This window comes from Natator depressus, chromosome 2 (assembly GCF_965152275.1).
Source record: "Natator depressus isolate rNatDep1 chromosome 2, rNatDep2.hap1, whole genome shotgun sequence".
Lineage (NCBI taxonomy): Eukaryota > Metazoa > Chordata > Testudines > Cheloniidae > Natator > Natator depressus.
The window spans coordinates 156201093-156224200 of NC_134235.1; the positions used below are offsets into that span (position 1 = coordinate 156201093).

Genomic DNA, 23108 nt, shown 5'->3' on the forward strand with positions numbered 1-23108 from the left:
CCCATTCCCCACTTCTGCCCATCTGCACAGAGAGGAATTAGTGGCTCCACCGTGTATGTCTACACGGCAATAAAAGACCTTGGCCATGGTGGCAGCTGGCCCAGATGAGCTGACTCAGGCTGACAGGCTGTAAAAATTGCAGTGCAGATGTTCAGGCTCGGGCTGGAGCCCAGGCTCTGAGTCCCTGCGAGGGATATCAAAATTCAGAGTTATTCCTGCCTGTGCCTGCTGGAGCCCGTCTCCTGACCCAGGCTTTGAGACTCGGTGCCACGGGCTTTTCATTGCAGAGTAGACATACCCAAAAGAGGCGGCTCTCCAATCTTGCTTTGACCCATGATGCAGGTAGCTTGCACAGGGATAGACGAGCAGGCCACAGTCCTGTCTCTGCAAGGATTACATTGGAGAATGCAGACGCAGCTACTGGCTACTGAACTGCGGAGAGTGGTAATGTGTTTGAATGTAAAAAAAGCCATCTGGGTCTTTAAGTATCATTTCCCCTTGGTTGTACAGTGGAATAGAATGGGTAAACCTAATGTGACTGAAATCATCATGTCATCTAATTAGTTTCAGGCCCTAAAACAAAGATTGGTTTTAACATGCCTTTTAGAACTGTCATTGTATTACAGTGTGCTGCTTGAATTCCCTTTAGAGAGCAGTATGCATACGAGTAAACTTGCTGATGGTAGCAGCATTTCAAATATCTTCAAGCAATGAAAATCTGCTTAATGAGACAATTGGCTGATCAGGGGGTTGCACTTTCCTCGTTGATTTTGTCTGTCCAAATTACCTAAATCGTATCTCCACTTATGAGTGTCAATGGGAAGCTCAGCAAAGCCATGTCAGTGAGTGAGTGTTTCACCTGGATTTTTTTTTTGTAGTGGTTGTTAGAATTCCTGTCTCCTATATTACATTTTTGTTTGAAGTTCAATAGATAACTACAATTCAGTATATTCTCCAGCTAGAAGCAGTACTTTTTGTTTTCAGGTATGTTTTCATGGGATAAAAGCCAAAGAGACAAAGTAAAATGTGCACGTATTTTTCCGTTAGCAATTGTAGATAAGGCTCAGAAAATAGAGGTGCAAGACTGATTAACATTCATGTCAAATACACTCAATCAATAAACAAACCAGAGTGGATTAAATTATGATATTCAGTCAGTTGTTCAAAAGCGTAGCTGGAAACCACAGTAGCTTAGGTTCACAAGGCAACTGCATCAACATTTCTTAGATGTGGAAAATATTATGCCATTTCAATGAGGTTCAGCACAGTCTGAGGCCTCTTTCCGGGTGCTCACAAAATAGTTGTAGAAGGCAATATAATCACAAGGTTGAGTTGTTCTGCTCCTGGAAAGTTTCTCCAGATTCTTGACATCCCATATTGTATGTGACTGTTTTTGGATCGATGAAGTGAGCAAGCAAGGTTTTGGTGGCCATAAACTGGAGGGGGCATAGGTCCTGGTGAAATAAACAAACAAAAAGACTTTTTTGAGGCTAAGGGCAGGGTAATTTCAGTGATGTATAAAATGCCCTGCTGCATCTCAGAATACACTTGTCAAAGGTGAACTAAGGACATATATTGGGCCTGATTTGCTACTGCCTCGTACCGTATACATTTTGCACACGTGGACGAAGGCAGTATGAAGTTGGTGTGAAAGACAATCAGATGAGAATGGTAGCATTTCACACTCACTCTGCACAGTCGTAAATGACTATGCAGTGGTCAAAACAACGGAAAACCGGGGTTACCACTCTCATCTGGTTTTCAGCAAGATGAGGGGAACTCTGAGTGGACCCTTGCTATTCCATTGTCTGATTCTTCCCTTAAAACTTGTAAATAATCATGGCCTGCTGATTTAAGGGCCTGTATTTACAAGATTGGCCCCATCCCTGCTCAATTGCTTTAAACTGAGTATTGTTTATATTAGGAGAGAGACTGGCTCCTCTTGATTTCTGCAAGGGAAGTGTTTGCATATGGGAACATCTGCTGGTTCTTGTTTGCTTTCTTCTAAAGTTTATTCCAGGCAAAAAAATCTTTAGGTCACTTTTGAAATTATTCCTGTCAGTGGAACCTGTCCTGCTGTGGATTTTTCAGATCCAGAGCTGGAGAATTACCCTTCCTTGTGCAAAAAGGAGTTACCCTGTGGGTCATGCTATTCTGTATGTCTATGCTGCAGTTTGACACCTGCGGCTGGCCCGTGCCAGCTGAGTTGGGCTCACAGGGCTTGGGCTAAGGGGCTGTGTAATTGCAGTGTGGACGCTCCGGGTTGGGATGCAGCCCCTGCTCTGAGACCCTCCCACTATCAAATTCCAGGGCTCAATCCAGCGAGGGGTTGTGTCCCCACCTGCCCTGCAACCTTGGGTGCCTCACAATGCTTTGCTGCTGTAGCACCCAAACAACATGCAGGTCACACATAGCTGCAGCCTGCCAGCACACTCCAGTCACACTCTGGCTTCCACCAGCCTCAGTTACCACTTGCAGGGTGACTCCGCAACATACGCCCTGTCTCAGATTTTCCCCCAAAACCATGTGTTCCGCATTGTCCAGCCCTCTCCTGGATGGTCCAGATATTAGAGGTCTGTTGCCACCATAAGGGGTAAATGTATGACCATTTGCTACTTTAATTTGAGTTACCAAACAATTAAGTTTAAACACAACACTGCATTAGTTTTGATTAAAGAATAAAACAAGTTTATTTAACAACAAAGAGAGAGGTGTTAGGTGAGTATAAGGCATTAAAGTCAGAAATGGTTACAAGAGAAATAAAAATAAAATGCTTTCTAGTGCTGAAACTTAACACACTAGACTTGGTTCAAAGTGAAATTCTTACCAAACATTCCCAGCAACAGGGCTGACCAAATTCTCTGGTCAGAACCCCTCCTAACGTCCAAAGGCCTGGTTTCTTTGTCTTCTCAGCTGAGAGAGAGAGAGAATACCTGGGGTCCAATTATAGTCCAATGAATCTTTTAAATGCATTTCCCTGTAGGTTACTCCTAGATAAAGTTCCTTCCAGCTGTGAGGATGGAGGCATGCAGTCTTGTGGGGGAAAAGGTTCCAGGTTGTTGTTAAAATGCAAATTGATCCATTCTTGCCCCTCCTCCCCCTTCTCTGCCAAAGACTGGCCACTTGACCAGTGATTGCCAATCAACTTTAACGACAACTGGCTAGAGGCATCAGCTCATTCTTTGTCTTTGAAAAACAGGTTTACCTCTTCCCCGGACTTGTCTAGCAAACACATTTCAAGTATAATTTCAGCTTATGTTCATACCTTTACATATAAAGTTGCTACATACATTTCACCATGACTGACCAGCAAGTTATTAGGTTTCACATGATACTTCACAAGGCATATTTTAGACAAAGATTATTACAATGGTGTGTAGGGTGTGAAAACATGGTTGCATTTGGCCACACTCACCTTGCAGGGTCCTAGAGCTTGGGCTCTAGCCCAAGCCCAAAGGTCTATACCACAATTAAACAGCCCCGGAGCCCGTGTCAGCTGGCATGGGCTACTCGCAGGTTTTTAATTATCATGTAAACATACCCTCAGAATCAGTGGAAATAGGAATCAGTGTGTGTGTTAAGCTTATTGGATTTTTCTGCTCTTCCTTACAGAACAATTCAGAGGGATCCAAAATCAAAGACTGGGGGCCTTGTTCTCAGTTATACTAAAGTCCCTGTAGTGTAAAGGGGTCTTATAGTGGATGTAAATTACATTTTGCATTCACTTTCAGGCCCCTTTACACTCAGTGATATAAAGGTGCTTGAGTATACCTGAGCATTGAGCCTGTGTCCCTTTCTCCTACAACCCAATTTCCCTTTCTGTGGAATATTTTGCTTTTTCAATATAATTTTAGGTTTGGAAATGATCTTGGGGACAACCCACTCCATGTCCTGGCTCTTTTCACATATTTCTTAATGCTCTATGTCTCTCTGTCTGTCCGAGTACCCAGTGGTATCACACTTCCCTCAAAGGCCTTTATTACCTTGGTAATAGATTAAAGTTAAGTCTTTTGAATAATTTGTCTTGTCAGACCTTTCTATCAGGTTATGAACTTGAAAACTTTCCTAAATGGTGTTAAAACTGGTTGTTCAAAATAAAATTTGACCTGATCATTGTGATAAATCATACAATCTCTTCCTCTAATGTATGTTGCCATCTTATCTTTTATGTAAACTGCAGGGTGAAGACAAGAAAGTTTCTGAAAAAAGTCTTCATCCCCCGGTGTCACCTTCCTCCGTACCCGATCATATGAAATGTAACATCCTTAAAGCTCAAGTAGAAGCTGCTTTTAGAGTGGGTGCCCAGGTGAGTATACCTTTTAATTTACCCTCTATATTTCCCCTTTCTAATGCTAGTGAGGACATACTGTTTCATGTGAAATCACTCCATATTTTCCAAAATCTGACCCTTTCCTTGGGAAGTGTTGTCTCATCTTCCTTAGGTATCCAAAATGACATAAATTGCTCTAGATCTTTCTGTAGGCCATCAGAACATCTAGCTACTTGCTGTGATTTCAGGGTGGCCCTACAGAGTTCATTATTTCTGAACCATCTGCTGTTCATCAGTACTTTTTTGGCTACAGCTGAATATGTGAGCTTTCAGGACGAATAATGTTTCATTGCCAAAAGGTTGGGAACAAAACAGGAGTTGAGTAGATGAAGTGTGGCTTGGTTGATTCACTTTCCTTCATCCTTTCAAACCCTAAAGCCTTTAGTTTTTTCTGTTCATAGAGCAGTTTGGAATTTTGCTGAGCATTCATTTTTTATTTTTGATTAAATATTGTATTTTAGTCCTCATCTGACGTGGAAACTGTTATTTATAGATGATGAACGTCATATTTGGATGTCTAAATATTGATTCCAGAGATTCTTTAGACACACAGATGTGAAAATGTTAGTCTATGTACTTTTGTGCTCATTTGTTTTTCCAGTCATCCATTCAAAACATTTATGTTCCATTAATTTATTTCAAATTCACAGAGTTTTCATGGGTAGATCCACATTCACAATCAATGAATTGTGTGACATAAATACCAACATATATCCATATGACATAGCTGTTTTCAGCTATGTCACAAATAGATGGCATGATTGTAATGATATTATTACTTCTATTGAAGGTAAACTTTCTTGAAACCCTAACCCTATTCTATGTAATTCTTTTGGAATGTAGTTAGTGAAATAAGGATAATGTCATCTTCCGTAACAAGAAAGAAATAAAAGAAATACAAGGGAGAGAGGGTTATTGAATCCTGTCATTAGCTACTTCTGTTGCTTTGTGTGTGTGTGTGTGTGTGTGTGTGTGTGTTAATAATCTCCTTTGGATACACGCTATTTTACTTCTTCTGTTAATCTGTTTCTTCCATGGTGACAGGTTTCAGAGTGGTAGCCATGTTAGTCTGTATCAGCAAAAACAACGAGGAGTCCTTGTGGCACCTTAGAGACTAACAAATTTATTTGGGCATAAGCTTTCGTGGGCTATAACCCACTTCATTAGGTGCATGGAGTGGAAAATACAGTAGGCAGGTATAAATATACAGCACATGAAAAGATGGGAGTTGCCTTACCAAGTGTGTGTGTGGGGGGTCAGTGCTAACAAAGACAATTCAGTTAGGGTGGATGTGGCCCATTTCCAACAAGAAGGGGTGAATATCAACAGAGGGAAAATTATTTTTTGTAGTGACCCAACCACTCCCAGTCTGGAATTAACTGGAATGAATTTGAAAACTTGACACCATCAAATGAGGCCTGAATAAAGACTGGGAGTGGCTGGGTCACTACAAAAAATAATTTTCCCTCTGTTGATACTCACACCTTCTTGTCAACTGTTGGGAATGGGCCACATCCACCATGATTGAATTGGCCTCGTTAGTACCACAAAAAGGAATTTTCCCTCTGTTGATATTCACCCCTTCTTGTCAACTGTTGGAAATGAACCACATCCACCCTAATTGAATTGGCCTTGTTAGCACTGACCCCCCACTCGGTAAGGCAACTCCCATCTTTTCATGTGCTGTATATTTATACCTGCCTACTGTATTTTCCACTCCATGCATCTGATGAAGTGGGTTATAGCCCACAAAATCTTATGCCCAAATAAATTTGTTAGTCTCTAAGGTGCCACAAGGACTCTTCGTTGTTTTTGTTTCATCTGACAGGTCAACTTGCCTGCCAAAGAATTTTCTTGTAACAACCATCTTTGTACATTTCTCATTGTTGTTCCCTGGCAGAGTTTTCATCTGACAGTTAAATTGCAATTCATGCAGTTAAAGCCATGGGAGTCTAAGACAGCTAAACCTTGGTTATTCAGTCTGCTAGAGATTTCTAGAACAGGCAGTATAAATTTTATGATGTGTTTTTAAAAAACAGTTCGGTCTTCTCTGAATCTGATGTTATGACAACTGCGCTATTTTACAGTATGTTTCCTGTTTGAATGTCTCAATTCTAGCCATTCTTTTTCATGCATATACCATGCCTTTGTGTCTGTTTCTCAAGGATGTTGCCCGACACATCTTGTATTTGCGTTTTCTCCAACTGTGCTTACAGTTATGTTCAACTGTGCAGTTATACGCATGTTAACGCTGTGTGATGACATATTCATAGTAAAGAATTATTCGTGATTCTGATTGTTTGTAGCTACACAGAAAATTTTTTAAACATGTTTCTTCCATCTCTCCTGATCTGCTCCCCTGCCCGCTCCCCTGCCCACTCCCCAGAGCCTTTCCAAATTACATCATCCTGAGTTGGTTTTACGTATCTGTAACATTGTTCTTTTACTGTAGTTATGTAGTAAACGGGTATCAGAGAAGAAAGTAAGTCTGTTAGTCTTTTCTTAATGTAGACACATTTCCCCAAAAAACTTTAGCACTCAGTATGGATTAAATATGCATCCGTGTTCCAGGCCTCATGAGAGGAGATCATATGAAATTCCAAACAGAGAGGGAAGTAGCATGTGTTGCTGAAGACTATTGACATAGTGCAGCTTGAAAGTCATGTAGCAATGGTTGCCTAAGAAGGATAGTCCAGTGATTAGGATGTTGCCTTTGCCTTTGAGGAAACTCAAGTTCAGTTTTCTGCTCTGCCACAGTTCCCGGTGTGACTTTGGAGAGGTAACTCTATGCCTCAGTTCCCTGCTGCACTGGGGTATTGTGAAGATAATTAAAGATTGTGAGATGAACAGATGCTATGGTAATGGGGCAGTGTAAACACCATAGATGGATGAAGATCTGCAGCATAGGAATTTACCCATCCAGGGGGAGCTAGAGAGCAGCACATCCTCCACCACCTAGAGACAAAGCCAGCAGGGAGGGGGAGGGGTGGTGCTGCTGGGGAATAAGCTGTCTGTCTGGCATGCAATAAAACTGCATCTGTTATGTCACCCACTTTTCCCTGAAAAGCTACCTGCTCACTGCATCTGTATACTTTGCCAATGGCCTTTTGTTCTCCTGCTAGGAGAAGGGAAAATCGGCTGAGTGTTGTTTGATCACTTAATTTCCCACCTAAAAGGGGAGAGACAAGTTTGCTGCTTCTTCCTTACCAAAGGGTTGGGGGGGGGGGGGGGGTAGGGAAGTAGGGCAGCAGTCAGGTGACTCTGAAGAGGGTAGCACAGACTGACTACCCAATATGTCAGCCAGACTAGTGCTGTCTACAGAAATGGTTCCCCTCTCCGCCTTCCTACAGATAATTTTGATCTCTTTGAGGTGGGAACCAAGATTACTGCTAGAGGATCCTTTAAGTGGGCAGGGAAAGAGTGATCATTTCTTTACTGCAGACCACTTTGGACAGCAGTCTTATCCTTCCAGCTCCCTGTGCTCTTCCCAAGCCTATTGTCTTACTTCTCTCTGTCTCCTAGTCTTACTCTTGGCTTCATCCCATCTATCATACTGTCCAATAAACTTTAAACCATATCTCTTTCTTCCTCTGCCATGCACCTTCTCATCTCCTTCCAATCCTTTTTTAAATACAACATCTTTAAGAAGTTGCACCTCCTTCCTTCTCATCATTCGCAAACCCCAGTCTCCTCCTACTTTTGATCTGTTGTCCAATGTTTTCTCTAATTTTGATGGTAAGCTCTTTGGGGCAGGGAATATATCTCATCTATGTTCTGTAAAGCACAGGACAAATTTACAGCACTATACAGAGATTTCAAGCAAGAGCAGCCTGTCTGTCATCTACAGCATGTGCATCTTCTCTCTGTTTACTATGTAACATTACATACCAGTGAGAAGTTCTTTATCCTAGAAGCAGAAAGAACAGAGCTGGTCTCTCTCACTTGCATACCTACGGTGCACTCTTTATCTAAAGTGACATTGACACCTGTCAGAGGTTGGTTTTAAAAAGTCCTAAAAGATCCTTTACCTTTTTGAGCTCCCCATCAATGTACTGTACTTTAGGAGATTTTGCTGGACATCTGCATTGTCCAGTTAGTAACAGAAGCATCAGTGAAACATTCTCACTAATGGGACACTGCTGGAACTGGTACCAGAGGGTGCCCTTAAAAAATTTCCACTTATCTAAAGTAACTATTTCATTGTTGTTTGTAATGTTTGTAATAATTTCCCATTTGAAAAGCAAGGAATATTTCAAATACCGGACACCAGTACCATCAGGAAATGACCAGTTCATAAAGGCACCCTCTGTAGTCAGTAGAACAGGAAGCTCTTCATTAGCAGTTCCTGACGATGCGGGGATGGGGGGGGATGCAGGAGAGGAAAGGCAGAGGGAAGTGAGTTTGGGGATGGAAATGCTGATTTTTTGATTCATTCGGATCAGTATACTCATGGCAACTAGATACCATGGGGACAGGTGCCTTAGAAACACTGAAATACATAGTTCCAATCTCTGCAATTTCAAACATAAGTAGTGGGAGGAAATTATACAATGCAGTTTGAAATAGGAGCTGAAAAGGGAGATTTGAACTCAATTTCCATTCTGGAGTCATGCAGAAGAGCTGTTTATTTCTTTCCTATATGGTACTTTTTTATCCTTCCTCAAAGCTGTGGCTCTGAATTAGAGATCTAAAACTCATCTGTTTATGGTACAGATTACTCACAGTTCTGCATAAATGTTAGAGTTCTGGAGCAGCAAGAAACTAAAATGAATGAGTTTGTTTATTTCGTGAAGAGAGAAATATTTCCATACAGAAATGTTAGTTTGAGAATCAAGCTGCAAGGTGTGGTGGAGTACGTCTGAGTGTGTGCAGATGCACACCTGAACTGGTGAAAAATGTGATGAACCCACACAAATTGTGGAAATTTAGGCTGTGGGTTCCACAGAACACTCAGCGCAGTGTCTGTATTGCAATAGTAAACCACCACTCTTTCGCAACACACCCTTCAAACTTCTTCATGGGCGTCCAACACTTCATAGCTGACAGACTGCAGATCACATGCTCGTTTTAAGAAGGAGCAGTATAAAACCAGCAACGAAGAGCTGCATGAATATAAAAGACCAGCTTCTAGCAGCCTTTAAAACCCTTACAGTTTACATGGCTCAGTGTTGAAATGGAGGGATTAATCAGAGGAGTGGTCAATTCATGGCCCAGCTGATGGAGGACTCTGATTGCTATGCATACCCAGTTTGGCCCAAAGCAAATCTTGATTTTCTTTAGCGTTAAATACAGACTCCTGTGCAAACTTAGAATTACCTTGACTGGGTTGTCGTCTCTTGGCTGGAACGGTATGTGGTGTTCTTATCCAGTGTGCCTTCTACAATAGATGCTTATTTTCTCCATTAGTTTTCACTTCACCTCCTCTTCCCCCATAGTCAGTCCCAACTCCTTGGGGCCCAGAAGTCCATGAAATTACAACAAGAGTGAATCTGATGTCTTATCTCTAACCTAGAAGAATATATTTGGATCATATGGCAGTGACTTCATTAGGGGTTGAACATGATGCTAGAATTTGGTACAAAGAGAGTATTAAAACTTGTTCACAAGTTAATATCTCTGCAATATTTTCAGACTACTGCAGATTACCTTATTCTTTTTTCTCTCCCCCTTACCTCTTAAAAACAAACAAACAAACAAAACCCTACATACCAATGATGTAGTTTTGCTCTGAGATGTGTATTGCCATCTGTGGGCTAGGATATAATCTTAATGTAAAAAACTAAGATGTGAAGTTGAACGGTGCTAACTAGCCTTGCCTAGAACTACTGGAACATATTGCACCATTGGAGATGTATCTCAGAATGTGTTTTGATCGTATTTCATGCTACATTTTGTTCTGTGTGCAACAAATGCAAACAAAAATTGGATCAACACATTATTTAAGGTAGCAAAGGAGTACAGCTGAGGAGAAACTCATCAGTGGTTTTCCTAACTATATCTTTGGTTGGCCTTTGCCTTTTTATCATGTAGTCCTTTAAGGAGTAATTAAACTGTCAGTTATTTATAAAGACTCTTCAAAGTTGCAGTGCCCAAAGAAGTTGATGTATGTGGTTTTCAAATTTTCCCAAAAGGCTGCCGCAAGGAAATATATTGCAATACTATCTATATGATTTGGCTTTTAAGTGCTTTATTCACTTCTGGAAATCATAATAAGGGCACAAGAGAAAATGAGTTTGGTACAGGAAAGATACTCGGGGATGCATACATTTATGTGAAAAATAACAGGACTTGGATAAATATCTCTGGATGCCTGGAGGAGTTCCTGCCTTTTGCTAGATGGCTACTCAAACATTGTGAAATGATGAAAATTTCAAGCATGTCAGTCTGTCCTCCATCATGGATTATATTTTATATCCAAGATTTGCTTGGAAATAATGCAAATTTGCTGATATCTTCTTGGTCTTCCTTGTGCTTATCGCACATCCCTGCATAATTTGACAATCTCAATTTAAAAGACCCAGAACAGGAGAATAACAGGTGCAGGCTGAAGTGCTGTGCCTTGTGGGGGGGGGTGGGGTGTGTGTGTGTTTATATTAGAGAAAGAAGCTTGTACAGGGCTCTTTGCACAATGCCTTGCTAAAGCCATTGCTGTTAGTCACCCACTTGGATGAGCAATACATTCACTCTCAAATTCCAAGCTAAGTAAAAAGAAGCAATTGTTGTGATACTCTCAACTCCAACTCCAATGAATGTGACATCACATCAGTTATAATTGTTCATAACAATGGAATTTAAATGGCTATAATTCAAATTGGCTATATTCTGTCTGTCAAAGGAAACAGATTTGTTTAACTTTAAAAGTGAGTCTCAGGCGGGAAATAAAGGGAGGCAGAGGTACAGAAAGATAGGACTTAAGGGAATGTAGGATGGGGGAGCATCATTAGGTGGAATACAGCAACCATTATAAGGGAATCAGCAACTCTACTCAAAAAGGAGTGACAAAAAATGACAACTTTGTTCAGTTAAAGTAGTCAAGGGTGAATAAAAAAATCCCCAGGACACTAAGGGACAGACTTGCAAAAAGTGCCACGAGATTGTTATGACCACACATCAAGACCTCAGTTCTGCCTCTCATCAGAAAAGGTTTTTAGTAATTCAGTGCCTGCTAACACTGAATGGTACAAGTATTATTTGTTATTATTTGCCATGCAATAGCACCTGCGAGCTCGGTCATGGATCAGGATACTGTTGTACTAGGGCAGTGTACAAACACAGAACAAAAAGATGGGTCCTACCTCAAAGAGCTGACCGTGGGGCTATTCTGATCCCAAGGGAAGAGTCCTATCTGCTAAAATACCAACAACACTTCCTGCACCAGGGTTTTTCTTGGAGGCTTCTTTTCCCAGTGACCTTGCTGCTTAGCTTATGAAATATAATGAGATCATGGTTGGGTATTTTAGCAGGAAGTTGAAAAATATCCCATGCACTTCAGAGTTCCTCAGTTTCATGTCAGACCAGCAGACATGCAGGGGGAAGCATTTTTTTCAGTCAGGGCCATTGAGCCATTGCTATTGCTGTCCTTCTGCTTGGAGGATTCCAGCAATCTGGAAAGGGTGTTGCTCCCCCTCCCTTTTGCATAATCAGGAACCTCCAAAAATCCGCTTTCAGAACCTTTTCTCCCCCAGTCAGCAGCCTGACTGCCTTTGAATGGGATCAGGTGCTTCAGTCAACCTTTGGGCTGATTCACAAAGTCAGAAGGGGAAAACAAGATGTTCCTTATGTGGAACTGGCATAATGTTGACGATAATGCCTCTTATGATAACAAAGAGACAGGAATAAGGTGGTGTAAACACTAAGTGGATTTTTTTGTTTAGGAAGCGGGGCACACACACACACAGAGTATAGCTGTTGTGAACAGGGATATAGGCAGTCAGACCTAGTGATCAGAGCAGTGGTGGTCGGGCCTAGTGGTCAGAACAAGAGTCAGGAACTAGAGGTCAGAGATAGACAGAGTCGGGAGTCAAGCCATGAGTCAGAGTCAGGAATTGAGTCGAGGGTCAGAGCTGGAGTCAGTAGCCAGGGGTGGGTGTAACAGCAGGATGTAATCTGGAGGCAGACCAGGAGGAACAGGATAGGAAGGCAGGAATCAGGCAAAATAGCAGGAGCCGATAAAGCAGACAGCCGGCATTCACAACTTCCTGTGCCGCCTTCTAGCTTAAACAATGACTCTGGTTGCAAGTCTCCTCCAAATGGGACCATTGTGAGCAGTGCTTATGGTGAGCTAGGGTTCACCAGCCCAGACTCCCTGCTGGTATCCGTGAGTTGCCAGGTGTTTGCTGTGGTATTAGAGCTGCCTGGGGACCCATGGACATGAGTTTGAGACCCACAATGCCTCACAATAGCTCACTGGGTCTGTTGCTTGCCTGCACTGTAGTGTCACCCTGCAGGGTCTGCTGTGCCTACGTCCTAGTCTAATTAGTCATAGAAAGGACTACTGACTACTGCGGTGAACCTTGTGTACTCCTCCGGCCCCTCTCCATCACAGTCACACAGTTTGTAGGTGGATCCTCAGCCCAGCACAATAAACAGTGGAAAAGGTCATCAACATAATGAGGAAGCTCAGGTTTATGCAGACTCCATCTGCTAGGCAAGTCTTTCAGCTGCTGGGAGACATGGGCTCATTTCCAGAAAGCACTCCCAGCTCCTCCTAAGAGCTTTCCTACCTCAGTGGAACTCTGAGACGATCATTACATATCTGATTCCCACTCTCCCTCCACCCCCAGGCAGTGGTTGAGGATCCTCTTTGTGCTTAGAGGAGAACCTAAAGAAGGGCATGCCATAAATCCTGGCTCAGCAGCAATGGGAGCAGTGGGTGCTCAGCATCTCTAGAAATCAGAAGCGCATAATTTAGTGAAATTTAGGCAGATCGCTTAAGCAACTGGAGTCTGTTTGGTGCTTCTTAAGTTCTGGACTTCTCCCTTCGGCATCCTTATTTTGGCTTTCAATAACAGTAGCTTTTCTTGGAAACCACTTATCTGTGGAGAGCATGCAAGCTAGTGCCTCTGTCCTGTCACTTCCTTTGTCTTGTTTTTCCCCAATGATAAAGTAACTTGTTACCCTGTTGGCAGTTTTATCCAAACTGTTTTTCATTGAAATCAGAACATTAATTTCATTTTTCTTTGCCCTGGGCCAGTCTCAGAAAAGGAAAGAGCCTGGCATCCTATGGGATGGCATTAGGATCCATAGTGTCAAAGAGCTTGGAGTACTGCGTTCCTTATTTCTCCTATAATCTGGCTGCAAGAAGGGCCAGGCTGTTTCCCTTTTGATAATACTTAAATGGATCTGACTGTGTCCAAAGGAAGCATATGTATAGATGGCCTGCCATACTCCACAGGCATTAAAGCTCATTCCTCTTATAGCATGGTTGACTTCTGGTCAGAGAGAGAATCTGCCTCAGTGGAAGAAGTCTGCTGAGCAGCCACATGTCGCTGCATTTCTGCCTTCAGACATCGTTGCTATGTAGATGTCAGAGCCTCTAACAATGAAGGTTCCTGAGTTTAGTAGTCCACAGGGACCTCTCTGGCTAGTTGCTGATATAAATTTCCCACCAGATATTGGGTGGTTCTAGACAAGACTCCTTTTTCAGATTGTTGGGTGTCCCCAAAGAGAGAGATGAATCTTGGTCATAATATTTGCATTTCTTCTAGGAGCGCCAACAATCTGGACGCTCCTATGGGAATTTTACCTTGTATATAGTTCTTGTTTCAAGTTATGGGTTAGATACTTTCAGATGTGCTGAGGAAGTTGCTCACTGGTTAGCATAAAATAATAATGAAGAAGCTCTCAATATGTAGAAAATAATGTTTAAGAATATTCCTTTTTCCTGACCTTCCATTTAGCATGTTCCAATGTAAATCCATGCTGGGGAGGTAGCAATGGCCTTGGGATTAAGGCTTCATCTGTACTTGGAGCTATAGCTGTGATTCCCAGCTTGTGTGGGTATTCTTGTGCTAGCTGTCATCGAGCTAAACATAGTATTGTTGCCATGATAGCATGGGCAGCATGAGCAATGTCATGGATTAGCCGCCATGGGTGCATACACAAAGGATCTGGGCGGGTTTGAACTTGTGGCAGCTAGCCCAGGCCTCTGCTTACTGATGCTACCCTACTATTTTTAGCATCCTAGCTCACTGAGAGCGAGTATGAGTATGTCTACACAAGCTGCAAATCACACCCTTAGCTCCAAGTGTAGATGTCATCTTACTGTCACAGGATCGGGGGAAACAGTTATTAGCCAGTAATATTCTGGATCCCTCCCATAGCTGGCTAAAGGGGACACTCATCTCATATTGCTGAAGTAGATGGAATTTTAATAATTTAATTGGCCGTTACAATTGCTGACTTTTGTAATCTTCCTGTGCTCCATTCTCAATAATGAAACTCTATTTTCTATTATTATGTTCAAGTGTGTCTAAAAATTCAATTCACTCTCCATTTTCAATTTGGTAATTTTAATATTGGAATAAAGTAAAATTTGTGATTTTTAAAGAGTCAGTTTGACAAATAGTAAGAAACTAGCTAATTATCATTTAACAATGCACATGATTAAGATATCATTTGGACAGAAGAGACTGTGTGTTAAGTCTCTGACAGCTGCATTCATATTTTCAACATTCAGACATACAGCAGTTTTATGTGAAGCATCATCACCTGCCATAAATATTAAAGAGCAAAGTACTAACTTCTGCAGCCCACCTACGTTAACTGTGATTCAGTTTTTTTCCCCATTCCCTAAACAAAAACATTTTAAGACAGAGCTCGATTGTGAATATATAGACCTTAAACACAAACTCACTACAGGTTGTAGTTTGAAAAAAACCTAAACATTTGAATGTCATAAATTTAAGAATTAATTTTTGCTATGTCCCATACCCAGCCCAATGTGAACTAGGCATAGTGTAGATGCTTTTCTTTAAGTATTTCCAGTCAATTTTGTGGGTTAATTATAAATTTCTAAAGTGCTCCAAGTATAAAAAAAAATCTACATATTAACTGTTGTTGTTTTTAATAAACAATGAAAAAATAATACAATAGGTAATATATTGTATGCACTGTCGTAGAATCCTAGAATATCAGGGTTGGAAGGGACCTCAGGAGGTCATCTAGTCCAACCCCCTGCTCAAAGCAGGACCAATCCCCAACTAAATCAACTAACTCCTCTCTATCCTTTAAATAGAGTGGGTAAAGTCATCGCCCCTCTAGTCTACTATAGATATGGAGATACTCTAGTGTTTGTAGACAGTATTAGTAGAGTGGATGGGGACCAGGTACAATATTGCGCTGGTGATATGTGGATATTGGAGTCTTGGATCTACACCGAAGAGTAATAAATGGCTAAGTCAAATTAGTTGCTGGGCTGCTTTGTCTGGCAATTTCATTTAAGCAATATTATGTCTATACATAGTTGTTTTTCCAGCATTTGTAGACAAAGTATATAAAAGAGACCAGGTCTGCGGCTTGTAGGGAAATGGAGAGCTTTTTGTGGATTTTATGTAGAGACTAACTGTTTGTTGAGGTATTACTTTTTCTATTAATTTTTCAATGTCTGAAGAATTATGAGAGTTGGCATGGTGATTCTAATTAGGCTGTGGATATGCAGCTGGAAATAATCTGCACATAGTTTAGTTTTGGGGAGGGGTTAAACAGAAGAAAAAGGGGTATATTTGGTTTCAATGGTTCCACTACTTATGCTTAAATATTTTATGGAATGTGTGTTTATATCCACGTTTTTCCAAAAAGATCATCTTCCCACAATATTATTATACTGTGCCTGTATTCTCCAGCTGATCAACTTTTAAATGAATTTCAACAGAAGTAAATGGAAAACAAAACAATTTTGCTTTTTAAAATCTGGGTACAACTGGCATTTTATACATGGAAACTATTTTGATACTTGTAGAAATAGTTATATAGTAAATATATTCTACTATAAATATATACCATACTATAATTATATACATAAATATGTTGACATTATACTAAATTATGGCTCTTTCCTTTAGCAGGTGGGGAAAGAAGACACATCATTTGTAAATACCAGTAAGGCCTCCAGTCTGCAGGACCCTAATGTAAGGTCTGTTACTTCTTGTTTGTAGGGAAAACATCAAATAAATACATTACGTAGTACAACATTTTCAAAACGTTGCCTACAGTATGCATGCCAAAATCCATATATACATATCTCAATTACTGTGTGAAGTCTGGCAAACAGCAACCTGATTATACAGTGTATTTTCTTCAAAGTACAATCTGTAGTAAGGTTGTGTTTAAACTATGTGTCTAAGTATATACAGTCTTCAAAATCTCAGCTTCAAAATTCAGGCGAGATTAAAACTTGGAAAGATTCGTGTAGACAATTTCAGTTTTGCAAAGAGCAAAAAAACCCAAAACATTTTGGGTCGAAAATATGGGTAAGAATCATAACCTTTAAAACTCAGAGTAGCTTTAAAATATAATCTCTATATTCTGTATTTTGAATCTGATTTCCACTCTGATGCCACTTATCCGAACGCCGCTGTTTCTAAATTAATGAAATCTTCTGCTGCTGCTACTGTTATAATATTTGTATTATTGCAGTAGCAGCTAGGAACCTCAGTCACGGACCAGGACCCAGTTGTGCTAGGTATTGCACAAACACAGACCTTGTTTACTGTTCATGTTTCTTTCTGTTTCCTGGAATTATTTTAACAGTGGAAAAGGGAGCATTTGTTTTAGTGCACAGAAAATGTGTTTCTTTGGATTTCTTGATCTGCAGGAAGGCCTGGTTTGGATTGCATTTTTGTTACACTGGAACCTGATTCTTCTCACAGGAATTTTCCTTTTGCAGATAGCCATTGAAAAGAGCATCATATTTTAATGTTCTGTTTGAATCCCAGAGAATACATTCTTATAATAGGTTTTGGGTTTTTTTAAAAAGAGGACTTCACTATGCGGGTTATTTGGAAGCATGCTGCCTTTACATGAATGGTAGTAACATAATTTTATTCATCATCAGTGTCAGAAGGGTCGCACAGTTTCAGATGGAAATAAATTGATGTACAGTATGGTTGCCAAGCAGGCTGTCAAACCACTAATTGTGGTAGCTTGTTGAGCTTGTTGGTTACTTCATTACAGATTTAGCTAACCTTTTCACCCTGAAGAATGAACATATTATTTCAAAAACCTCATGGGTCCCCAATCAATAGTTCTATTTCCCTAGGCTCAGGCAGAACTAGTTGAGCACCTGTCCTGCTCTCTCTTGGGCTCTCACAGTCTGGCAGGATTGCAGGTGATGAGATATTCTCTTCTCCCTCTCCTCTCCCCTCCCTTGTGATGCAACAAGATGCCTACAGGAGGAGCTGCTGAGCAGATACAATAAGAAAGGGACAGCAACTGATCAAAGCACTCCCAGCTCACACCAGAGCTGCTCCTGGCACTGATGGGGACCTGGTAACCCCAACCCTCTCAGTATTAAATGAGGCTGATTCAAACACTCAACTTCATAAATCAGAGGGCAAGACATATTCATAGTCAAACACGTTTTCTTAACACCGTCACCCTGAACAGCCACAGTTCAGAGCCTAATGGGCTACAGGTTTGGACACAACTGCTTTATTCTAATTAATCTGGAAATTTGGGGGGATACAAATAAAGTATCCCACTGTCTCTCTCTGCTTCCCTCTGTAACTGTGCTCTGTTCCCTCCATTTCTGTAACACATTTTTCACCACTGTTTTCCTTTCATCTGAACATACAGTACCACAATACACGCCCTTTACCACGTCAGTGCCACCAAGGAACTTGTGCCAGCAGAGTATCTTCTTACAGTGGTGTTAGCTCTCTTGTGACATTTTGCTGTTTTTCTTGACGCCTCAGCTTCTGGCACCACTTGAAAGCTGAGATTCTCAGGTAATTAAAAAAAAAAAAAAGTAAGTTACCAGCCCCCATGGTTGCAAAGAAAAGATTGAAAACATGACCCCTAAATGCTCAAACAATGAAGGCAGATTAAAAAAAACAACATTTATTATTTTAAAGTCTCATGACTTTTTGGAGCCTGAGTCAAGATGTTTGAATGCCTGGGCCTGGCAATACTGCACATAGCAGATCAGGCTATTTGGACATATACGGTTTTTAATTGACAGCTGAAGAGATTTTCAATCTAAAACTCCTTCAGAACCACTTTGTATTTGTAAAATGCATGTTTGGGCCCAGACAATACCCCATTCCACAGAAAAGCCATGGGGCAGGAAGCTTTGGGAGAGGAATACTTTGTGAGGAATCCCCTGGCACAGATCCCCCATACCAACCCAATGGAGGCGGTACCCTCTGTAGAAAAGTTTGCAGGGCTAGCCCTCAAACCTGGCAGATTTCCTTGGGGGCGGGGTAGGTAGGAAGGTAGGGTCCTTGGAATCACCTTAACAGGGAACCCCCCTAGCCACAGTGGCGCCTTTCTCTGTTATTTTTTGCAGAGGTTCTCAGTGGAGCCAGAGAGTGGGAGGACACACATCCTCTGTCCCCACCCCCAGCATGCACCGGGGCTGCTCAATCTTCATCCCTCTCATATGGATCCTAGACCTGCTGAGAGGCTTCCATGAGGTCAGGAAGGTGGGGTAGAAAGAGGTAGATCCATGGCAAGGAAGGGTTGTGCCTTAGAGGCATCTGATTTCCCCCCACCCCACCCCCCACAACAGACTTTTCATGCAATCAGAAAAAGGACCAGATGCAAAGGGCTCCCTTCAAGTACAGTTTGGGGTGGACAGGGACCAAATGGGCCATGCCATGGCGTGACTGAGTAATAGTAAACAGGGAACCCCCAAATGCCATTTTAAGCCACTTTGAAGTGCAGAACTACACATTAATGAGTACTCACATCAATTCACCTCAGTTACGTAGTAATGACCATTCCAATTCTCTAAATCCGTGACTACAGACCAAATAACATCAAACTGAAAATAACATCAAAACATCATTTAAAGGTAACCTGCCAAGGAAAAAATGGGGTGGGAGTGGAGAGGTGTTTTCTGTTTTATTTTAACCCGTGTTTTAATTCCCTTTCCTTTCACTGCTTCTTTCTGATGTATGGCTTGAAAGGTTTTTTGGTTTGGTTTGGTTTTGAGGGCTGGGGGGTCTCCTTTTCTCCTGTTGATTTTATTTTTAGCACGGTTTGGTGGGTCAAACTGCCTTAGAACCTGGTTTGGACATGACTAGTTTAAATCCATATTTAAGCTTAGTCATTAAATTCAGTTCTTAGGCCTATGTAGTGGGAATTTATTCTGGAAATTTCTGTATGGTCGTTCAGAAAAATCGGAATTTTTTTTGTTACTTAAAAAACAAACTATATACATGTTTCTAAAAGCTCTTTATGAAATACGTGAGTTTTGCAAACTTCTTGAGAATAGAAATCCTGAGTTGGAGATTACAATTATTGACTGCCCATTACTGATCCTGGGCTTTCTTTTCCTGCTCTCCCTAATGTTGCTAAGGAGAGAACTAGTTAATCAACACTCTGTAAGTGTCCATGTTGATTTATTACATCCACTGCCTCTTTCTACTATTGATCAACAGATGTTGCAGACATGCCTGTGGGATCTGGCAAGGTGGATGGGATTGTTTTTCTATGGCTCTATTTTTCCCTTTCTGGAAGGTCAGCAGGGGGTTGGTGTGGATTAATTGTTCATCCACCCCAGGGGCCCTCATATCTGAAGACTGAAAAGAATTCCACTCAGGCAACATACGTATGATGCTATTATGAAATACAGTGAGAGGGTTTGGGCTATGGTGCCATCTGTATACTCAGGACATTCAATCCTTCATTTCATTTTCATCAGATCCAGATGGTGCCATCTTCTTGTTTGCCTACCCAAGGCATTGACCCAGATGAGAATGAATTCGCTGATGCTCTGTCTGGATAGAACAGAGGTGATGTGGCTTACTGGGGTGAATCCACTAAAACAATTAAATGGATTGTGGCTATAGTCAATATATTGGTAGGGTGTAGATGTAAATAGCAAATAACAGAAATAACTGGTAGTAATGGGGAATTTTAACTACAGATATCTGTTGGAAAAGTAATACGGCAAAACACAGAATTTCCAGTACATTCTTGGAATGTATTGGGGACAATGTCTTTTTTTCAGAAAGTGGAGAAAATAACTAGAGGGGTAGCCATTTTATACTTGAGTCTGGCCAACATGGAGGAATTGGTTGCAAATCTCAAGATGGAAGGCAATTTGGGAGAAAGTGATCCTGAAATGAAAGATGTCATGATCTTAAGGAAAGGAAAGAGTGAGAGCATCAGAATAAGGACAATGGGCTTCAAAAATGCAGACTTGGACAAACTCAGAGAACAGCTTGGTAAGATCCCACAGGAAGAAAATCTAAGGGAAAAAAGAGTTCATAAGACAGACCTAGCAGTTTCTCAAGGAGAACAATATTAAACATACAATTGCCAATTATTCTGATGCGAATAAAAAATAGGAAGAATAGTAAGAGACTAATATGGCTCCATCAGAAGCTCTTTAATGACCTGAAAATCAAAACAGAATCTTACAAAAAGTGGAAATGTGGGCAAATTGCTAAGGAGGAGTACAAAATAATAGCACAAACGTAGCGACAAAATCAGAAATGCGAAGGCACAAAATAAGTTACACTTAGCAAGAGAAAGAAAGGCAATAAGAAGAGTTTCTATGAATACATTAGGAGCAAGATAAAGGTGAAAGAATGTGTAGGTCCACTGCTTAGTGGAGAAGGAGATCTAATCATGGATGACATCAAGAAGGCTGAGGTGTTTAATGTCTGTTTTCCTTCAGTCTTCATTAAAAAGGTTAATGGTGACCAGATACTCAACACAATTAATATTATTGACAATTGGGAAGGAATGGAAACCAAAATAGGGAAAGAACAGGTTAAAGAATATTGAGATAATTTACATGTATTCAAGTCAGCAAGGAATGATGAAATTCATCCTTGGATACTTAAGGAACTAGCTGAAGCAATCTCAAAATTGTTAGTAATTGTCTTTGGCCTGGTCTACACTACGAGTTTATGTCGAATTTAGCAGCGTTAAATCGAATTAACCCTGCACCCATCCACACAACGAAGCCATTTTTGTCGACATAAAGGGCTCTTAAAATTGATTTTTGTACTCCTCCCTCACGAGGGGATTAGCGCTGAAATCAACATCGCCATTTCGAATTAGGGTTAGTGTGGATGCAATTTGACGGTATTGGCCTCTGGGAGCTATCCCACAGTGCACCATTGTGACCGCTCTGGACAGCATGCTGAACTTGGATGCACTGGCCAGGTGTACAGGAAAAGCCCTGGGAATTTTTGAATCTCATTTCCTGTTTGGCCATGCAGAGCTCATCAGCACAGGTAACCATGCAGTCCCAGAATTGAAAAAGAGCTCCAGCATGGACCGAACGGGAGGTACTGGATCTGATCGCTGTATGGGGAGATGAATCCGTGCTATCAGAACTACGTTCCAAAAGACGAAATGCCAAAACATTTCAAAAAATCTCCAAGGCCATGATGGACAGAGGCTACAGCAGGGATGCAATGCAGTGCCACGTGAAACTTCAGGAGCTCAGACAAACGTACCAGAAAACCAAAGAATCAAATGGATGCTCCATGACAGAGCCCCAGACATGCCACTTCTACGCTGAGCTGCATGCAATTCTAGGGGGACCGCTACCACTATCCCACCCCTGTCCGTGGACTCCGATGATGGGGTACTCTCCGCCATGCCTGAGGATTTTGCGGATGGGGAAGAGGAGGAGGATGAGCTTGAGGAGAGCACGCAGCACACCGTTCTCCCCGACAGCCAGGATCTTTTTATCACCCTGATAGAAATACCCTCCCAACCCAACCAAGCCAGAGAAGGGACCTCTGGTGAGTGTACCTTTTTAAATATAATACATGTTTTAAAAGCAAGCGTTTTTTAATGATTAATTTGCCCTGAGGACTCGGAATGCATTTGTGGCCAGTACAGCTACTGGAAAATTCTCTTAACATGTCTGGGGATGGAACGGAAATCCTCTAGGGACATCTCCATGAAGCTCTCCTGGAGGTACTCTAAAGGCCTTTGCAGAAGGTTTCTGGGGAGAGCAGCCTTATTCCGTCCTCCATGGTAGGACACTTTACCATGCCATACTAGTCGCAAGTAATCTGGTATCATTGCATGACAAAACCTGGCAGCATATGGTCCTGGTGTTTGCTGGCATTCAAGCAACATCCATTCTTTATCTCTCTGTGTTATCCTCAGCAGAGTGATACCGTTCATGGTAACCTGGTTGAAATACGGGAATTTAATTAAGGGGACATTCAGAGTTGGCCGTTCCTACCGGGCTGTTTGCCAGTGGCTGAAAAGAAATGCTCCCCGCAGTTAGCCAAGCAGTGGGGGGGGGCATTGGCGCTGAGCTGTTCGCGTTTGGCTAAAAGGCATCTTCCCTGATACCAGCCACGCGGTGGAGGGAGGGATAAAGCGATCATCCCAGAGAATTGGATGAGGTGGGGTTAGTTTGGTTGCTGCTGCTGCATGTTAACAGGAAAACTGCAGCACTAAATGGCCAACTCAATGGGCTTTGCTTGGTATGGGAAAGGAGGGCGCTGCTGTTATGAAGGTTGCAGAAGCTGAAAGACTATGGCTTACCATGGCCGCCTGCAAGCCGAATTCTGTTGCCCGGCACTGCGTGTGTGATCTCTAACACCAAAGCCACAGGCACTCAATATAAGATGCAAAA

The 23108-nt window shown here is 41.6% G+C and overlaps 1 protein-coding gene across 3 annotated transcripts in view; it reads left to right on the forward strand.

Moving 5' to 3' along the window:
* Positions 1 to 23108, forward strand: part of EPB41L4B (erythrocyte membrane protein band 4.1 like 4B) — a 249164-nt gene that overhangs the window by 165529 nt on the left and 60527 nt on the right. For 2 of the 3 annotated variants that reach the window (XM_074945196.1, XM_074945199.1), the window contains 2 exons: positions 4181 to 4306; positions 16393 to 16463. In XM_074945196.1, coding sequence (XP_074801297.1) covers positions 4181 to 4306; positions 16393 to 16463 — 197 coding nt within the window. The remainder of the gene's footprint in view (positions 1 to 4180; positions 4307 to 16392; positions 16464 to 23108) is intronic. The other variant, XM_074945197.1, reaches the window with a different exon arrangement.